Source organism: Ammospiza caudacuta, chromosome 19, assembly GCF_027887145.1.
Source record: "Ammospiza caudacuta isolate bAmmCau1 chromosome 19, bAmmCau1.pri, whole genome shotgun sequence".
NCBI lineage: Eukaryota > Metazoa > Chordata > Aves > Passeriformes > Passerellidae > Ammospiza > Ammospiza caudacuta.
Genome location: NC_080611.1, coordinates 8669417 through 8688613, shown reverse-complemented (window position 1 = coordinate 8688613; position 19197 = coordinate 8669417). Strand labels below are relative to the sequence as shown.

The window sequence follows — 19197 nt, the reverse complement described above, 5'->3', positions numbered from 1 at the left end:
GAGGTGTTCACAGGGGTACCAGGATGAGGGAAGAGATGAGAATCTTGACTCCATGTTTCAGAAGGCTGATTTATTATTTTATGATATATATTATATTAAAAGAAAATTATATATTAAAACTATACTAAGGAATAGAAGAAAGGATTTCATCAGAAGGCAGGAAAGGAAAGGAATGGAATGGAATGATAATAAAATCTTGTGGCTGCTCCCAGCCTTGACACAGGCAGCTGTCATTGGTCACCAAGTAAAAACAATTTCACATGTTGGGTAAACAATTCTCCAAATCACATTCCAAAGCAGCAAAACACAGAGAAGCTGAAGCTTCCCAGCTTCTCAGGAGAAAAGATCCTGGCAAAAGGATTTTTCATAAAATGTCAGTGACAGGAGACAACCATGCATAACCATGGTCATCAGCTGGAGGAAGCTGGACAATTAAGGACATGGTGTGGGATTGCTCTAAAAAGCCTTGGGTGAGATCCAGCATCTGCCAGCCTAGGTTACACCTGGAAGCTGCCATAGGTGATGATTCCTGATGATTTCATCCAGTGAAATTGGGAGCTGCTGCTTCCTCATGTGGCCAGTGGAAAACAATTCAGCAGGGAGCTGCTCTGGTGCCTCAACAGATTCAAAAGTCAGCCCAAACAAAGCATGGAGCTTGTTTGGAGCAAATTGAACATTTCCACCTCAAGTTCTCCATGTGGATTGGGCTGAGGAAGGTTTTGGGGAAAGAAATCTCTGGAGTTTGCAGACTTAAAGTCTAAAGTTTGCAGACTCAAATTTAGACTTTCATTGGCAGCTATTTTGTCCCATAAAAAAGTTCAAGACAGCAATTTGTGAATCTTGCTCAGCCAAATAGAACTGTGGAAAAGAGAAGTCATTCCAAAAGTCAATTAATTGTGGCCTCTCAGAGTTCTCCTCATTCCATGGGCTCATATCCCCGTGTTGCCCAGGCTGCAATCAGCTGCCATTACATGGGAATAATGGGTTTATTCACACATTTATTAGCTTCTGTGTGGTAGACACATTTGTATATCATTTTACGGTGTAGCAATTCCATTTACATAAAATACAGGCAATTGTGTGAGTCTGGCCAAAGCACTAAAGGAGGGTGGGAGGAGCCACCAATCAAATAATAAAAGCTAATTGAAAAGAGGAGGTAATTCAGGTGAAAACACCATCATGAGCAATTCTTGATCCTAAAGTAGTTCAACAGAACTTTAAGGAGGCAACTTAGTTGCATTTTGTTTGTGCTGGTATTAAACTCCCTAATTCTGTGAAACTATTGTCTTATCCATCTAAGAAAAACCTGCTGAATATCCACGCTCTGACCCCATCCTGAATGGGAAACAACACACAAATAGTCTTTAAAAGGTTCGATTGTGGCATAATACAGGAGCTGAGAGGCCAGAGCCCTTCTCTCCTTTGTGCAAATGACAGCAGGGAACAGAGGAGAGGATTTGGGAGGGAGCTGACACTATGACAAAGTGGCCCCACAGGATTTATTCACTTCCAAGGGCCCAAACGAACCCATCTGCTGCCCCCAGGGGAAAGCCTTGAACCACTTGATCCCTGAATGTCTCCCTGAATGTTTCCCCTCGCTGGGGAAAGCCCCTGGGAGTTTTGCTGATTTGCTCTCAGCAGCACCTCCTGCCCCATCTCCAGTTTCTACTGATACCAGAACATCTCCTGTTAAACCTCTTACTTGAAACTGCTCATCACAGCCAAGGCATTTGCAGGACTCCTTCCCCTCTTCGAGTAAATAATGTGCAGCATCAGAAGCTGTTTTAAGATCCCCAAATCAATGTCAACAGAGGTGAGAAATAAGAACATGGACATTTCACATTAACTGTTGAAGCCTGGGAATTCAAACCATTTAAACCACACCTATTGAAAATCCACATAACCTCAGCTCCTCCCCAAGGAGAAGAATGAACCAGGAGCAGGCAAACAGCTGCTGAGAGACCTTTGCATGTTACCAGTGTTAGTTTTACCTCCAGATGACATTACCATGCTGTCTAGAATTTGTTGAGGTTTGAGATGCTCAAATTTTGCAGCAGGAATTTCAGGCAGTAGCACGGCCACAGAGTTCAACAAAATACAACTTTGTTCTCAAAATGCCTAAGCTCATCTAGCTGCAGCCCTCCCAGAGCAGGCAGTCATCCTCATCCTGGGGCTGTTGCAGAGCTGAAGACTCACATTTGTTTTTATGCACAGCAAGGAAAAGGAAAAGGTGAGTTTAAATACTTTAATCCAAGCCCTTAAATCTACAGAGAAATACAGAACAAATAACGAGACAAACAGATGCATTAGGAAATTCAGTAACAGAGCCAGTGCTGGGAAAAAATCTGTATTTACAAATTTCTATGAAGAATATGGAGCAGATGTTTCTGCACAGAGAATTTCAGGGAGTGCAAGTCACAGAGAGAGGCCATGGTACAACAACTGAGTTTTCAGTTTCCCTGTGTTAATGTGCAGTAACTACAGAGGGGGCAGCTCTGTGGCTCCACTGAAGCTGCAGCTCCTCAGGCAGAACCTGGCCCAAATCACACACTGTGCCCATGTAACCCCTGCACCAACCATCACAATTTGTATGAGACAGAAGCACACTCACTGTGCCTCTGCAGCAGATAAAACCAGCATTTCTGCTTTTCTAACAATGACTTCTACAGGATTACCTCCTTACTCTTCCATTTCAGCCTGCCCTCTCTTCAAAACCAAAGGAAAACCAGTTTGAGGTTTGAAAACATGGCTTGATGGCAAGGAAAAATTTGCAAATTTTGATTTAAACTTTTATTCTGGAGGTCCAAGCCCATGCTAACTGTTTTTTTCATGGCAAGCAAGACCTCACATCCTGCACAGCTGTGGGGCTGCTCTGGGGTTCTGCTCTCTGAGGAGCAGGAATGGTGCAGTGTCTGCTCACGTTTGGGCACTAAATACACATCTCAAACTACACCACAAGGAAACAACTGATCTGCTAAGAGTCCACTGATCACTCCTTACTGCTCTGTGGGAAATAAAAAATACCGAATTCCAAATGTCACCTTTCTCAATTGAAAACTGCCTATTTTGTGAGCTATTTCTTGCACTTGAGGCTCATATTTTCCTTGTTTAGTGCCACTTTAGAACATATAGACAAACATTCAATATAAATCCCATGTGGCAGCATCACAGCATGTGTAGCTAAATAATATATTCTTTTTAAACTGTTAACATGCTGACATTTTCCTGTAAGGAGTAATTACTAATTAAAAGTTACAGCTCTTAAAAACAACATTTTACAGTATTCTGATCACTACTTACTAAACAACTACTATATATACTGAAGTTACAAGCTACAAAAATAAAAATCCATTCTGTTTAACTACAAAAATCCTAGAAAGAGAAGATGGCTGGAGGTATTCAAAGGATTACAGCAGTTTGTAGCAGACAAAATGGCTTTTGAGGGATGTAAACCTTGAAGGTACAGAATGCAATAAACTCACATAAATTTTTATGCTAAAATCTACAAATAAGTTGCAAATTAAACAATGCAAAGAATTAATTACATACAGCAGTAGGGGGACACAGCACAGGACACAGGGCAGCATTAAAAAGTACAATTTTGAGCACATTCATTCTTTTGAACAGTTGAGGGCCAGATCCTCAGCCAAGGTCAGTCTGCACAACACAACTAGGTTTAGTCAAGGCATGTGGCTTTTTTCCAGCCTGAAGTATCTCCCTGAGATGCCCAAAGCCTGAATTGGGTATTCAGCACTCTTGGATGACAAAATCGTGCTTTACAACTGTGGCCTCAGCATTGCTGAAAAAAAGAATGTGTAAATTCTCTCCATTTACTCAATTACCACAGGAAGAAGTGGTCACTGCTGCCTCACCCTGTGCTCAAGAAGCACCTCTCATTTCTCAGAAGAAAACAGCATTTTAAATTCAGTGGTTGACATTCAAAAGAATCAGTTACATCCTAGTATTTTTGAAGACAGTCTAATTTAATTCCAACTGAAGACTTAATTTTTTTATTTTCCAAAAGGAAGAAAACTGCTAGTAGTCAGTACAGTTAGAACACATGCAGATTTTTAAGTGTCCTGCTCTCCCCCAGAGACTAACTGGGTTACAGTGCTGCTCTACCAAAAGCATTTGTTGCCAAGTAAAAACCAGTAACTATTCTAACACTGATGCTATTGTGCTGATCACAGCTAAAGGTGCAGAGCTTTTTATTTAACCAGTGAGATACAGCAGCACACACTGTAAAAGCTTCAGTGCAATGTAGCACAGAACCAGAAGGAATTGGCCAATTGAAACCAAACCCTTCAAGGATCAGTTCTCAGAACCTGTGGAGAAAAGGGACGTTCCTCCCAGCAGCAATGAGAACAAAGATTATATTCAATCCAGGCCAGGGGTATTGGGGAACCTTTGGAGTCCTGGTGGTGATGGTGACTGGAAAAGCCAACCAGGTGGGTCACTGGGCCAAGAACAGCTGTGTGAAGCCATTCCAATTTTCTTGTCTGACAAAGCCTTTGACAGGAGGTTCTGTGCACGTAAAAATACACAGCACATCCTCTATGTGAGTGAACAGTGCACTGTGAGCCAGGAGAGGAGCTGACCCACAGAAAGGCTCTCCAAGCAGATTTATGCTTTTTCTATTGCCTGTCACAGGACTGAGAACCTACATTAAAGAAAGTTATCAGAATCTGACCAAACTTGCTACTAGATGCAACAATATAACTTAAAAATAAACTTAATGAACTCACTTTGAAGTGCTTGACAATCAGTGTTACTGTTTACCCTGTACATTTTACACAAATCTATAATATACAGACTGGCAGAAGAAATAGTTTGTTATCTGGCTTTTTGAAATATTGTTTTCTCAATTTTTCCAATGTTTATGATTAATAGGATAAGGGAAAACTCTTCAGTGCAGGACAGGAGCTCCAGCTGCAGAGTCCCCTCTCCCAGACAGAGAATTTAGTGTGGGGATTTCCAGGGCTCCAGCCTACAAGGAGCAACTCCTTGGATGGAGGAGCTGTTTGAAATGGTGCTCTATGCACCTACAACACTGAAAAAGCATGGAGCAGTTTATATTCACAATGCACACTGGGCAGCCCCAGCTCTGGTACAAATCAGCCAAGTCCATTCCTGCTGCCAGACAGTCTGGGAGCTCATTGCTGAGGGCAAACTGGGCTACAACAGGAAACAGCTCCCTCAAAGCCATTCCAAACAGGCTTTAACCCAATTTGCAACACACCAGAAAGGAGGAAACATTGAAAGCAAAGAACAGCTGGAACCAGCAAGGCTTCCCACGGACGCCAGGGCTGACTCTGTTTTACAAGACCTTTTTTTGCCACACAAATGATGACAGCTATAGAGTCCCAATGGACACTTCAGCCTTACAGAATGTTCTCTAAACCATAGGTACAATTCCACAAGAGGCTTCCCCAGGGCCACATTTGCTGCCATCACTCACAGTCCATTGGTGAGACACAGACTTCACCTCCAAAACCAAGACCACAGAGCAGGGGTTGTCCCAAACAAGCACCCAGTTAAATGCTACTTTCACTTTGTTCCTCCAGCAGGAATGATGGATTTACCCTTCCCAGGGGATGTCACACATGTTGGACTGGACCCATGAAAAGCTGCAGTGGGAGGGAGCACAAACAGCCCCACCCACCTGTGGGAACACAGGGACACTTCCAACCTTGGCATCAATTATTTTTTTCTAGATGTCAGAAGTGAAAAGAGTGACGTTTTTCAACAGTTCAAGGTTCTTGGGCTATAAAACAATATTATTCAAATTGATTATTCAAACCATTTTGAATAATCATCTGATCAACTTCAGGGAAGTCTGAACTGCATTATGTACAGTTTAAAGTAGCCAGTGGTGTCATTTCAAACACTGCTTTTCAGAGCACATACCCTGCTTTTCCACAGATTCCTCATTTGTTTGTAAACCACAGTTACATAAAAACTACAGCATAGAACTTAAATACTTTTAGGGTGCTGATGGTTACAAGTCATTAAAAAAATAATAACTGGTAAGATTTTTGAAGCTAATACAAACTGAAGCTCATAACTAAAATAAAAAAGGTAATGGATTAATCTAGCATAGCATACTTAAAGTATTTTAAACACTTTTTACATATATTTTACTATTATTTTTCATCTCTATTTACATACAATAAAATAATTAAAGTTATGCATATAAGGCTAATGAATATGGAATTTACAAATGGCTTCTGCTTTACAGTTCATTACACTCTAATCACATTTCCAGACTGCTATAAATTCACTGAGAATCAGTAGTATTGAAGTTCTAGTACATACACTTTCTACAAGGAATACCATCAAGTTAAAAATGCTTTCCAAAGAGGATTACAGTTGAAGGTTTTAAAAATACTGACTTTGCCAAGTTTCAATAAATTATTTTAAAATATAAATAGATCATTCAGTGCTAATGCAAACATCATTTTACAGGTTTTTGAAAAATGGTTTCATTTTAAAAAACCTAGAAACATAGCCTACTTTACCCAATGGTCTCATTTTCAGTCAGCATAAAGAAAATTTAAAAACTGGGGGATCATGACAAAAGCAGCAACATTCAAACTTCAGACCAAAGGCTTCACCTTCTTATAATCTTGGCTTACACAGCATAAATTCTCTTCCTACTTGGAAGAGCACCTTCAGTAACTAAACTGAATTTACTCAGTGAGATATTTTAAGCCTCAACTCAGTTCTCACCTGCTGCAGGCTCAAAATTCTTACAACAAAAAGAGCAGGAATAAGATCTTCTACTTTTGTTAACCATGAAGATGTTTTCACCTGAGAAGCTTTTAACCTGAGAAGCTTCAGACATGCCTGACAGTCTCTGTGAGCTCTTGTGGGTGTTCTGAACCTCCACGACCAGGATCAACCTCTCATCTTTTTCCCCCTTTCTATCCATAAGGGAAATGAGGGTAACCAACAAGGCATCTCTTACCACCTAAGAGCCAGTCAGAAAACAAATGCTTCCATGCTTTTTTCCACAAACAAATCCTACACATGAATGGCACCTCTGCAAACTCAGCTCTCAACCTCCACACTTACAATTAAAAGTTAACAGACTGACTTAGTACTGATCATTCTCAGGTAATTATGAGCCACGTTCTTCAACAAGTTTTTAAAAAATACCCCACATTTGCCAATCATCATAATTTCTTTAAAACCCTTCTCTCTAAACAGCTAAAGAAGATGCTCCTTTGTCCAAGTTTTCCTCCAAAAAGCCTGCCCAAAAACTATGATGTTGCTACTTACAAAAACTGGAATTAGTCTCTCACTGAGCTGAAGCAAAGTCAAGTCACAGGATCATTCAGTGCAATTCATGGTACAAGTATTTTGAATTGTATGTTGGGGACTCAAGACCTCAGGGTACTCTTTGGCTTACAAAGCCACTGAAAAAGGACATTTCCTAAATAACATTTCCAGAAACCTTTGGTCCAAAAGCAATTTTCTTGTTGAGTACCTTCCCCAGAGCTCCCAGATCCTCTACTCTCCCAGTGAAGCTTATCAGAAATGCATTGCATGAGCAGGTGCACAGAGTTACTGCTCTTGCTCCCAGGCAGAGATGGCAGCCAGGAGCAGGCTGCTGTCACAACATCAACCCATATTCTGCTTGGGCTGGTTTTCTGCTCTGGAACTGCTCTGGGGCAGGTGGAAGCAGGTCAAACCCCAGCTGTTCCCCTTTCCAAGGGTATGAAACATCTCTCTGAAACACTGTGCTGTGTGTGTGCAGAGACCTGATTGCACAGCAAGGAAGGGCTGCAGCATCCGTCCCCTTCCAGCCATGAGAGGAACATGTTCCAGCTGGAAAGGCTGGAGGGCATCCCCACCAAGCTAAAGCAAACCAGTGGTGGTAATTCAGCTGTGAAAGTTTCCATGAGTGCAGAAGCATGGCTTTTTCCTCAGCTCTAGTTCATTCACAAGTATGAACCTTAGTTGATAAACCTCAGTCCAGATCAGACATTGGTGTTTTAACGAGCTGAAGTTCCTCACTGCCGCACATCAAATCCCAATTCCACAAAATCTCCAGGTCTTGATCCAGCTGCTCCCTGCCCTGGTGTCACTCTGACAGGCTGGAGGCATCATCATCATCTGTCTGCTCCCCAGAGTGGTACAACATCAGAGCATGGGTCTTGTGAGTGATGGTGACAGTGCAGGGCCCCTGTGCCCAGGGCTCCCCATCCACCTGCATCGGCATCTTGGAGCTCTTCAGGATCAGCTGGTACCAAACACAACACAACCCAGCAATCAAAACAGCTGTACCAAACACAACACAACCCAGCAATCACAACAGCTGTACCAAACACAACACAACCCAGCAATTACAACAGCTGTACCAAACACAGCAATCAAAACAGCTGTACCAAACAACAACACAACCCAGCAATCAAACAGCTGTACCAAACACAGCAATCAAACCAGCTGTACCAAACACAACACAACCCAGCAATCAAACAGCTGTACCAAACACAGCAATACAACCACAGCAGTTCAAAGGGGCTGAAATCACCTTTTACAGCTGCAATACACATTCACAGCCTGGCCAGGGAGAAACTGTGAGTGGCACTCACAGGCCACCAAGCACAGCAACAGAGGTCTGTGTATTATGACATAATACATTTTTACTCAACAAGAGAAATATCCATTTCAACTGCAAACTGCAACTTCAGATCTGATTCAAGCAGTTGAGTGCTTGAGATTCTGTATTGTGTATTAAAAAAATATTTAGGAGAACAGGTGCCTAAGCAGCACTTACCCTCACTGTGTGTGCCTGCCCTAGGCGAACAGGATTTGCCAGTTTCACCTGGATCTGGGCACAGTGGAAAGAACCATGAACACCAACAACCTCCAGAAGTCCATCATCATGTCTATGAAATGAAAAAATGAGACTTCTTTCAGTGAGCTGATGAGCTCCAGCACATATCCCCAGATATTATGTCCTCTTACTGCTATTCCCAGAGAGAAGACGAATGTTGTGCCACCAATACATTTATGTTTGTGTGCTGGAGCACAAACCCCACTGAGCAGCAAAGAAAGCCATCAAACAGCTATGGAGCAATTCACCAGTCAGCACACTTGAGCTGGCCTCTGAAATCAGGGATGTATGATTTTCCAAGGCTTATTGTGCACATTTAAGGCTCACAGCGGATTTCTCTTCCATAAACTTGTATAATTTTCTGTCTTTTTACTCAGACATTCATCAAAAATAAAATCTTTTAATGGCTTAATTTTTTAGATCTGGGTAAGGACCGTGCCCAAGTATTTTTTAGAAATTTAGGATTGTAAGCCTTGTAACAAAACTATGTGTATATTTATACAGATGCCTTCTGAAGAAGGAAGTCACAACAGGGAACAATTAATGTTTGAAGTTATTTTTCTCTTTGGTATTGCTCCCAACATGGGAGCCAAAATTTTGGACATGTTTTGTTTTCTACTTTCCATTTTAACCTCTAATGAGATGTGGTATTTTAGATTCTTAAATGGATCTATCTTCTACTTTTTGAAGGCTCACTTTATTGTTAATAGCCTCTCTCTCCAATGCTTCTGCTGTCTGTCATGCCAGACATTTTGAGATAGTCTTAAAACCCCCTTGATGTATAGGATGGCTTTACTCCAAGGAAAATAAACAAATGTGAGATAGCCTGTCCCAAGGAATCCTTCCAGCCTGCAGACAAGCCTGGCTACTAAAGCACAATCTGCTGAGGGAATTCCTTACACTGCAAGAACTGTTAAAGGAAAAAACAAAGCAAAAAATGCCCTCTGTACCTTGCCAAAGGATAAGGTTCATCCCCCATTCCTTCCCAGAGCCTGCAGCCACCTCCCCAGTATCCAATATTCAGCACAATGATGCCTTCCAAATTGGGCAACTCAATCCTCTCACCATCCAACTCTAGCTTTAAAAGACAAGCAGAAGTTAATTACTGTGGATCAAATTCAGTACTTCAATGGAACTTATCTACTTTATGCATTCAATAGGCTTCCACTTAAAGAAAAATTGGCCCTGCACCAACAAAATGTGTTTTCTTTCCATATTTAAAAAAATCTTTAAGAAATCTGACAGTAAATTTCTATTAGTAGAGAAAAGAAAAAAGGAACTCTCACTTATGTAAGCCTCTAGTGCTATGGCAAACTATAGCTGAATATCAGTGCTTGCACTCATAGAACTGAGTCAAGGCCAGGAAAAAAGTCAGGAATTTGCTGTAAGCCCAAATACATGAATTCCATGAAGTAAGCTGCAGACAGCAAAGGGAACACAAAAATGCTCCAAGGCCACAGCCACCCTCACACAAATATCATTAAGTGTAAATATGGTACAGAGCAAAGCTTCTCTCCTTTTCTTTCACAAGATAAGTTTTTACACTTCACTGACTGTCCAGAGAATAAGCAAGTTAAAAAACTTACCTCAACCTTTTTGTTAAGGTCTTTACATTCTTGTACTAAGCAGTCTTTGGTTCCATAAAAAAAATAAACAGCCTACAAAAAAAAAACCCAAACAAAATGGGGAGAAAAGAAAATATTGTTAGAAAAAGATAATACATAGGAACACTATTTGAAATATTTATGTATAGTTATGGCTGTGCAAACCTTATCTAAAACATACACATAATATATTTGCACATCCTTGAACTAGACCTTCCTCATGAAATGAACTACAACTTGCATAAGAAACTAGATTTCCACTTGAAAAGGGAATAAGCACTTAACTCATGAGGTTTCAAAGCAAATGAGAAATTCTGAGCAAAAAATGAGCAAACAGCAAATTTTCTAAGCAAGCAGAGGCAAGGCAGAACACTCATGAGTGGGTGTGCCAACATGTTTTACCCATAGAATCCCTTTCCCTAAGAAAAGCTAATTCAAACTCTTAAAGTGACAAGAAGGATGTAGTGTAAAGGAATGTGAACCTAAAATAGCCTGAAGTCAAATCAACAACTCCAAGGAGGAAATGCCCCTTTAGCAAACACACCTTATTGATGATTCTGCTGGAAAACAGAGAGGGAGTTTTTTCACGATGAGCATGGAAATTCAGAGCCATAAGAGCATCAGGTCCTACAGAGAAGTAGTTGTTCATTGTGAATACCTGTAAGACAGAACTTCCAATTATGCCTTGTTAAAAAACATTATTAAAAATCATTATTATATGCCTTGTTAAAAATCATTATTAGGGTTTAAAATTCAGTGTTTAATGGGAAGTTGATAACAACAACAAAAAAAGACAAACATAGAGTATTTAACAGAATTCATATTATACTTGCAAACAATACCTTTGGTTTCCTTAAGTTGTAGTATCCTTTGTTTGTTACTTGAACCTTCCATCTGAAAAACAACAGTTGGTACTTAAGATTGAGACAGACAGTCCTCAGTATCAAAGCTGTAGTTAGGAATCTTATGTATACTGGGATTAAGGCAAAACACTCAAATTTAGTTAAATAATGAAAGAGTTAAGCCCTGTAGAACAACTAAAAGACTAAATTCAGACCTCAGTTAGGTTGTAGCTCCTGGCAATACTTGTGTTTATGTAAAGAAACTGCTGCAATGGACTATCAGTAGAGCTACAGCAGTGTTTGGTTCTGTACATTTTATCTTTTCACTGTTCCTTACCTGTCTAGTTTGATTCCATCTGCCTCCATGACATTTCGTAAGATCTGCTCTACAGGGACTTCTCCAGCATAACCTGCACCCCAGCCCAGAGTATTAGACAGGTCATTCCCTGTTCCCAGAGGTAAAACTGCCACTTGTGGGATATATCGTTCTTGCCCCTAGGACACAAAACCACTGCAGATTAGCTCCTGCTCCAGCACTCATTGCCTCCCTTCCATCCCCAGTGCTCAGGTTAGATCAATTCACCTTCCCAGCAGCCTGTAACAGAGCAGAGCTCTGGGCTGGCAGAGCAGGTGGCACATTGAGCTACTTACCCAGACATAAGGTAAAGGAAGGAAATGTTAAATCATTGTGAGAAGGAAAGAGATACAAACACAATATGGGAACAACACATTTATGAACACTGAGCAGAGTATTCCTTCCCAGGAATGATGCTTTGGATCTGGGAAGTGACAGGAACACTGAGAGATGTAACACACGTGGCTGTGAACTGCAACGAGACACCAAAATGCTCCTACAAGACTGAGTGAGGTTAGGTCTAAACAACAGATGCACAGAGTACCAGTGCTCAAGCACACACAGAAACACAGACACTCCAAGGAGCACAGTCAGTGTCTCAGTTTCAGGCTGTCACCCACACATGGAGCAGGTGAAGAGCAGCTCTGCAGAGCACAGTGACAGGAGCTGCTCAGAACAGCCCCCTCAGCAAAGGCCTTGGCTCTCCTGACCACAGGAGGGTGAACAATTACTTCAGCTGTACTATGGCCTTTGCAACTCAGCTGTGAAAAGCACTTGCAGTAAACTGGCACTTTGGTTACTATTTTATTCAGAAAGGTTATCAGCCAGGTATCAACCTGTATTTGAGAGTCAAGATAAATGAAGGGAGCAAATAACCTACTGCTGATAAGAAAAAGGTTTTGCTGATAAATCTCTACAGTTTACCTAATACCAATGACTCAATTTGAACAGGACAAAGAAAAACCCAGATTTCATCAACTATATCAGCACTGAGGGACAATGTATCAAGTGCCCAGGACCACATAACCATATACTCATATTCATTAACCTTAATAGTTACTTTATTTCTACTTCATCAGCACACAATAATTCTCAAAGAGGTTGTTGGACTATGCATGAAGTTGTAATAACAACATTTTATGTATTAACAAGAAAGCTGCAGTAAAAAACTTTGATATAAAAACTTTTTTTCTTTCAGCACAAGAGAAAAAGTTTATTAGGTTAAGCAATAAAGTTTATTAAAATTATTTTCCATTCTTAATTTTCTCAGGAGGTCTTAGGAGCATCCCATAAATGAGAACATCTTCCATTTCAAATCCACAGTAAACAGAGTTTGTTTTTTTCTCCTCTACTTGCAGCTAATAGGCAAGGCTGCAGACAGACAGACTCTTCAGAACATATGACAAGGAGCAGAAGCAAATGACTGCACTCATTTATGCACTGGCAACATAACCAGAATAGCTGGCAAAATGATGAGGTTATTATAAAACACTGAGTGTCCTGGGAGAAGGGAGCAGTCAGAGCACACCAGCCAATATCAGCAATACCATCTATGACAATATAAATCTGTTCAGACAAAGAGGAAAAAACAATGCAGAAAATATCCAGCAGCTTGTTCTCTCCTTGTTTTGCAGAAAAGAACTACTATTAATATAAATTAAAATCTAAAGTGTTCATATTTTCCTTTAACTACAAGGAATAATAAGATGCATTTCCCACACCCTTTTCCAATATGAATAAGCAATTATGCAAATATTCCTCTGTAAGCCTATTCGGGAAGATGAAGGCAATAAATGCAGGTAAGAGATGAGAGGTAGAACTTTGGCAACACCAAAACTCATGTCACCTTTTAATTTAAAACACAATACCTTTATCTTCATTTCATCAATTGCATCCAGGACCCAGCCCACTGTGCCATCCCCACCACAGACCAGAACCCTGACAGCATTGCAGGGCAGCCAAGTGCAGAGCTGGAGAGCTTTAGCAGGTGCAATTTTGCTGAGATCAAAAACCTAGAAAAAAGGAAAATAAGGAATTCTGTAAGTTCACAGAACAGGACTCAGGATTTGCCTCACAGATAAACAACTTCAAGAAGTTAACTCTAATGCAAAACAAATATTCTCCATTTGCAATATTACATTAGCAAATGAGTTGTCTTGACTTTCATGAGCAGGATTTGTTTCCCAAATTCACAACAGAGCACCAGCTGCCTCCCTAGGATTAAATGGCATTGATAAACTGAGCTGACAGAACCCTTGGAACAGTCTGCATCTAGAAGCATGAAGATGAATTCTGTAAAGATGAAAGACTTCAGATAAAAGTAATTTTAAAATACTCAGCACACAAAGAGGTTTATTCTTTAAAGCCTTTTTGGGATGCATTTGAAACAGAAACACAGTGATTTCTCCTGGGCTGTATTTTACAGCTGGGTTTTGAGCTTCAAAGGAAGAGTATTAAGGTGCAGCCAGGAAATCCAAGAACAACTGCCTGCCTTACAAAACATCCTGAGCCATCCCAGGGGATTTTAAGGGGAAATCAACAACACAAAGCAAAACTGTCAGGGCTGACATTTCCACACATAAAGTGAGGATTCAAATACAGGTTGCCTATAAAGAAGATTTAAATGGTTCATTTTCTAAAAAGTGTACACTGTTTCAAAAGTGGTATACTTTTGGTACCACTGAATTGGTAATATGGTAATACATGTAGTAAATTGGTAATACTGGCAATACAAGCAGTAATTCTGACTGAATTACTGCATGTACTACCATAAGCAAAAAAAATGGACTGGTATTAGAAGCCTAACAAACTTGGGGCTGGGAGAAGCCTCTGCATATTTTGTTGCTCTCTGTGAAGCTGTTCCTTGCTAAAAGAACAAACTGCACGAATTTGTTTCCTTTACTGATCTTCCACAAGACCCTACAGCCATTGTGAAAACAAGATGATATCTATTCTGATCTAAACCTTGGTTTTGTTATGGTGGCTTTGCACTGTGAATACCTGAACAGGGTTCAGCAGCATTTTAAATTCTCCTAGAAATATTTCACCCATGTTGGTTCCACTGCGAGTATTGGCCAGCACCATTATTGGCATCCAGTGCTTACTGCAGTAAGGGACCACCTGCAAAAGGTATAAACCAGTCAGTCACACAAATACTGCACATCTGAAAATGTTTACAACCTTGCTCTGAGCCCCATCCCCTGCAAGGGCTGAAATGAGAAAGTCACCAGTTAGTCTGAAGTAGACAAAACACAAATACTTCTGACACATCAAGGCCGAAGATTCTGCAGTGCTCAGGACAATGAATACTACAATGCTATGAACAAAGCAGTAAAAAACTCATAAAAATTCAAGGAAGTAAGGTAGACAAATCCACATCTCCTTATATTTCAACAACCACGTTAGTAAAATGACAAACACCTCTGAATTAACACAGCAAGTTCTTAACAGATCTTGCAACATTTACGTGACAGTTGCTACTGTCACAATGTATTGAGTTCAGATTTCAAGGTCTGTCTGTGGGTTTATTTGGTTGTTGTTTTGGTATATTCTAAACCCAAGAAGCAGCAGGCCATTACCTTTTCATAGTTGGTTCTTTTCTCTTTACGCATCTGGTTGATTGCAGACAAATAGTAGGGTGGAATAATTAAGTCTTTGAATTCTCCAAATGTACAATCCTCAGTCCTCAAACTATCCACCATGCATTCATCATGCACAGTGTACTGACACCACACACACCTGAAAAAAGACCAGAACACCTGAAAACAATCTTCAAACAGGCACAGTGATTTTGCTCATTTATTTTAGACTTTTGTCAAAAGATTTGTGTTCACATGCACCATTATAAGTAATATTTTCACTCCCTGGAAGCTTATGTATTGGCTATAGAAAATTACATAAATTTGGTCATGTGCTTGCAGGTCTAGGAAAGATTTGAATTCTGTTGGGAAAATTCCAACAGTTTTAGACGAATTCAGTTCTTTTTAATTAAAAAATAGGTGCTATAAATATGCTCCTGTTTGTAATATCAACAATTACACTGAAAACCTGTAAAAGAACCTCAACCCCTGTTCATCTTAGAGATCACAGATAAAATACTGGAGCTCAATTCAATACAGTGATACAAGTCACGAATGAATGCATTCCTTAAGATTGATAATACACCTTCACACATGAAACCTAAAAGATTACACAGAAGTGCACAAGGCTGATGGGATTTAGTTATGCAAAACTGCTTTGCTTCATGACCTATTCTAAAAGCTGTCCTGGAAAACAAGACTAGAACAAGAGGAAATACTGCAATATCCACTTCCAGCCTCTGCAGAATGTTAATCCTCATTTACTACATTCAAAGCCTTGATTTAAGCAGCTGGGAAAGCTATTTTTGGAGTGCTCCTGACTAATCCAACACACATTTAGAGTATCAATGACACTTGGCCTATGCTCTGACTCTCTTTTCCTCTTCTTCCTTCCTTTCCCATTTGCCTCCAAATTCCTGCCCTTCCCTCTCCCACACACACTCTCAAGGTTTTGTTTCTGATAATCTGCTCTTCTTCTCTCTGTAATTCTGCTTACTTCCCAAGGAGTTTGACAGTATCACGTAGAAGCAAAGCAAAAGCTGGCAGAATCTAGGCTGAAAAGATCCTCTGAGTAGGCTGAAGTAACACACTGGGGCACCTGTCATTGCATTTTGGCACTGAAAACTTTGCAAGCAACCTTACTAATGACAGTGCAAGTCCATGTAATGGTCCATTATATTTTTAAAACGCTCTTAACACAATCTTTATCAATATATTGCGGTAGCTTACTGCTCTTTAGCTGTTTTGAACATCCTTAAAAATGAACCTGAAACCTCTACAGAACATTGTTTGCTCTATTTACACAGAGCAGGTGCCAATTTTGAGATGCCCACTTTGGTTTTCTGAACTGTGAGCTGTGCCAGTCAAACTGCTCAGGCTATCCACTGTACAACCAACAAATTTATTAGAAACTTCCTAATACCATCCCCTAAAATACAAACTCCCTTGGACACTGAGAGTCTCTAGTATGTAATTATACAGCAGCCTGCACATCATGCTGGAGTAATGCAATTAAGAGAGCGAGTGGATGTGAGATGCAATGCCACACTCTTAATCTATGACTCACAAGCACCCATTTTAATTTTAGGTTCTTTGAAGCTGTTTTTTTTTTTTTTTTAATAGTATCTTATCTGACTACTGCAGGATCTCTTTTGGGGTGTGGTCTCCCAACAACCCTGTAGAAAACACAACACTGACATGGCACTGCAGTGCTCCCACGCTGTCAGACCGCCTTGCAGTACCTGTAGTCGCAGAGCTTGGGCTGCGTGCCGCACTGTTGTTTGCAGACCACGCAGCAGCTGCAGAGAGGGACATTGCCCCTGATCCAGTGGTGCGGCATGGAGCTGGGGGCCCCGGCGCTGCCCCTCATCATGACCTCCTTGCAGAGGAAGCGCCGGTCCGCCTTCTTCAGGCAGGGCTCGCAGACGCGCAGCCCGCAGCAGCTGCAGAAGGCGCCGCGCAGGATGTGCTGGGCGCACACGCAGCAGTACGAGGGCGACCCGAACAGGTCCGTGTAGTGCCAGTCGTGCTTGCTCTTGCGGAAGATGTCCCGGATCAGCAGCTGCCGCCGCGACCGCTGGAAGCTGCACCAGGCCGTGATGAGCACGGGCAGCAGCACGGAGCACAGGGTCCAGAGCACCAGGCGCCAGTCGGCCCCGGCGGGGGAGGCATCGCCCGAGCCCTCCATCCCTGCGCTCCCCGGCCTAACCCCTCGCACCTCCCGGGCAGGCGGCGGGGCGAGCCCCGCAACGGCCCCTTCGCTCAGGGAGCCAAGGCGCAGCTTCACGCACCATCTTCCAATCCCTCCTCACGGCTCGGCACCGACCTGCGCCGCATCGGGCCGACGGCAGCGTTCCGCTGGGGCTCCTCCGCCGCCCGCCCGGGCCTTGCGCGGGGCCGGCCGTGCCCAGGCTCCTCCTGCCGCTGTCCCCGGCGCCGGGAGGGCGCGAACGCACGGCCCCGGCTGCGCCTCGCCGCGGGGCACACGGGGCGGAGCGGACAGCGAGCTCCGGCCCTCGGCCCGCCCGGGAGCTGCCGGCGGAGCCGGGGCCGGGGAGCTCGGCGGGCTCGGAGCGGCGCCGCGGGATGCGCGGGGCGGCGGAAGCGGAAGCGGCCCGGGGCCGTTGCCAGGACACGGGCGCCGCCCGCCCCCCGCCTGTCGCGACAGCGGGGATGTCGCCAGCGGCGCTCAGCGGCCGCGACAGTGCCTGGCGGAGCGGCTCCGGCTCCGGCTCCGGCTCCGGCTCCGGCTCCGCCGGGCCCAGACCCGAGGCGAAGGCCGTGCTGGCTTGGGGCCGAGTGACCGCCGTGTTTGTGCCTTTATTGCCCAGCCATAAATGTTTTCCCCCATAATTTCGTTCTGCCCCAGAATGATGGAGTCATCAGATTTGCAAGAGGCCTTTACGGTCACCCGGTCCGACCGGCACTGCCACTGTAACACCAAACCACAGCACCCACGCCAGGCCCAGCTCCTCCTGAGCAGCTCCAGCCATGGGGACTCCACCACCTCCCTGGGCAGCCCTTCCCAAAGCCTGACACACCAAACCATGATAATCTTCAATCTGAATCTCCCCCGTCTGAGCTTGAGGCCGTTTCCCCATGTCCTCTGTTGGCCCAGCAGAAAAGCCCAATCCCCACCTCACTACAACATTTCACGTTCAGCAGTGAGGTCCCCAAAGTTTTGCCTTTGTGCTGTATTTGTCCTCCCCATGGTTGTGCTTTATTGCCCAACCATAAATGCCTTCCTGTCATAATTTCGTTCTGTCGTTACATGTTTGATTGTTTCCCTGGAGCAGTCCTAAAAATAGTGGCTGCCATTAGAACTCACAGGTTTTTGCACTTTCAAAACAGTATAGTGAGCAATGATGTAAATTCATACAGCATATACAAAATTGATTGGATTCTAGGTCTATTCTATCTTTTAAAAAACACTGAAAATGCACATACTGCACAGTTGGGCAACACTCAGATTTCCAGGGAAATTCCTCACTTCCCTCATGTAAGAGCCGATGATGAACTCCAAGTACCTATTTTCATGTCAACCATATCTTATAGTTGAAGGGATGCATTTCATGCCCTACAAATTGGTGATGCTGGTACCACGTGTTGAGCATGGCACTGCCCAGAAGAGCTCTAGACATTTCTCAAAGCCAAAACCACCTGTTCGCAGTGACATTTGCTAACCTACATCCTTACTCAACACTATGCTTAAATGCTTTATGATCCTGTTTTCTGCTAACTTGTCCTGAAAGGAGGAGAATTATGTGGCTTTTCATTTCTATTGGTTCTATTAATTTGATAGAAAACACTGCTGTCTTTCTCAGCAGTCATAATTTGGCTTTGCTAGAGTTAAACCCCATTAGTAAATACTTCTCTGCTGGAGCAAAGTTAGAGACAATCTTTGAAAAAGGGGCCCCTTTGCAGCTGCCTCTGAGATTAACAGTACTGGGCAGTTGTTTCTTTTAAAAAACAATAG

General features: G+C 42.5%; 1 protein-coding gene across 1 annotated transcript; it reads right to left on the bottom strand.

Moving 5' to 3' along the window:
• Nucleotides 1-83: 83 nt before the first annotated feature.
• DGKE (diacylglycerol kinase epsilon) lies at nucleotides 84-17663 on the bottom strand. Its single transcript, XM_058817103.1, has 11 exons — nucleotides 16964-17663; nucleotides 15222-15381; nucleotides 14644-14763; nucleotides 13512-13655; nucleotides 11626-11783; nucleotides 11289-11340; nucleotides 10991-11104; nucleotides 10429-10500; nucleotides 9793-9920; nucleotides 8783-8894; nucleotides 84-8245 (listed from the first exon to the last, which is right to left on the bottom strand). Exons 1-11 carry the CDS (start codon nucleotides 17407-17409, stop codon nucleotides 8087-8089), a joined length of 1665 nt encoding a protein of 554 aa, XP_058673086.1. The 5' UTR covers nucleotides 17410-17663; the 3' UTR covers nucleotides 84-8086.
• Nucleotides 17664-19197: the final 1534 nt, after the last annotated feature.

Bases quoted from the DNA above. Each gene is read 5' to 3' on its own strand.
- DGKE (XM_058817103.1), bottom strand. From the start codon at position 17,409: ATGGAGGGCTCGGGCGATGCCTCCCCCGCCGGGGCCGACTGGCGCCTG. The intron at 13,656-14,643 runs GTATTCACAGTG...CCTTTTTTCTAG, and splicing joins TGCTGCTGAACCCTGTTCAG to GTTTTTGATCTCAGCAAAAT. The intron at 11,784-13,511 runs GTATTGTGTTTT...TTTGTGTCCTAG, and splicing joins TTGATGAAATGAAGATAAAG to GGGCAAGAACGATATATCCC.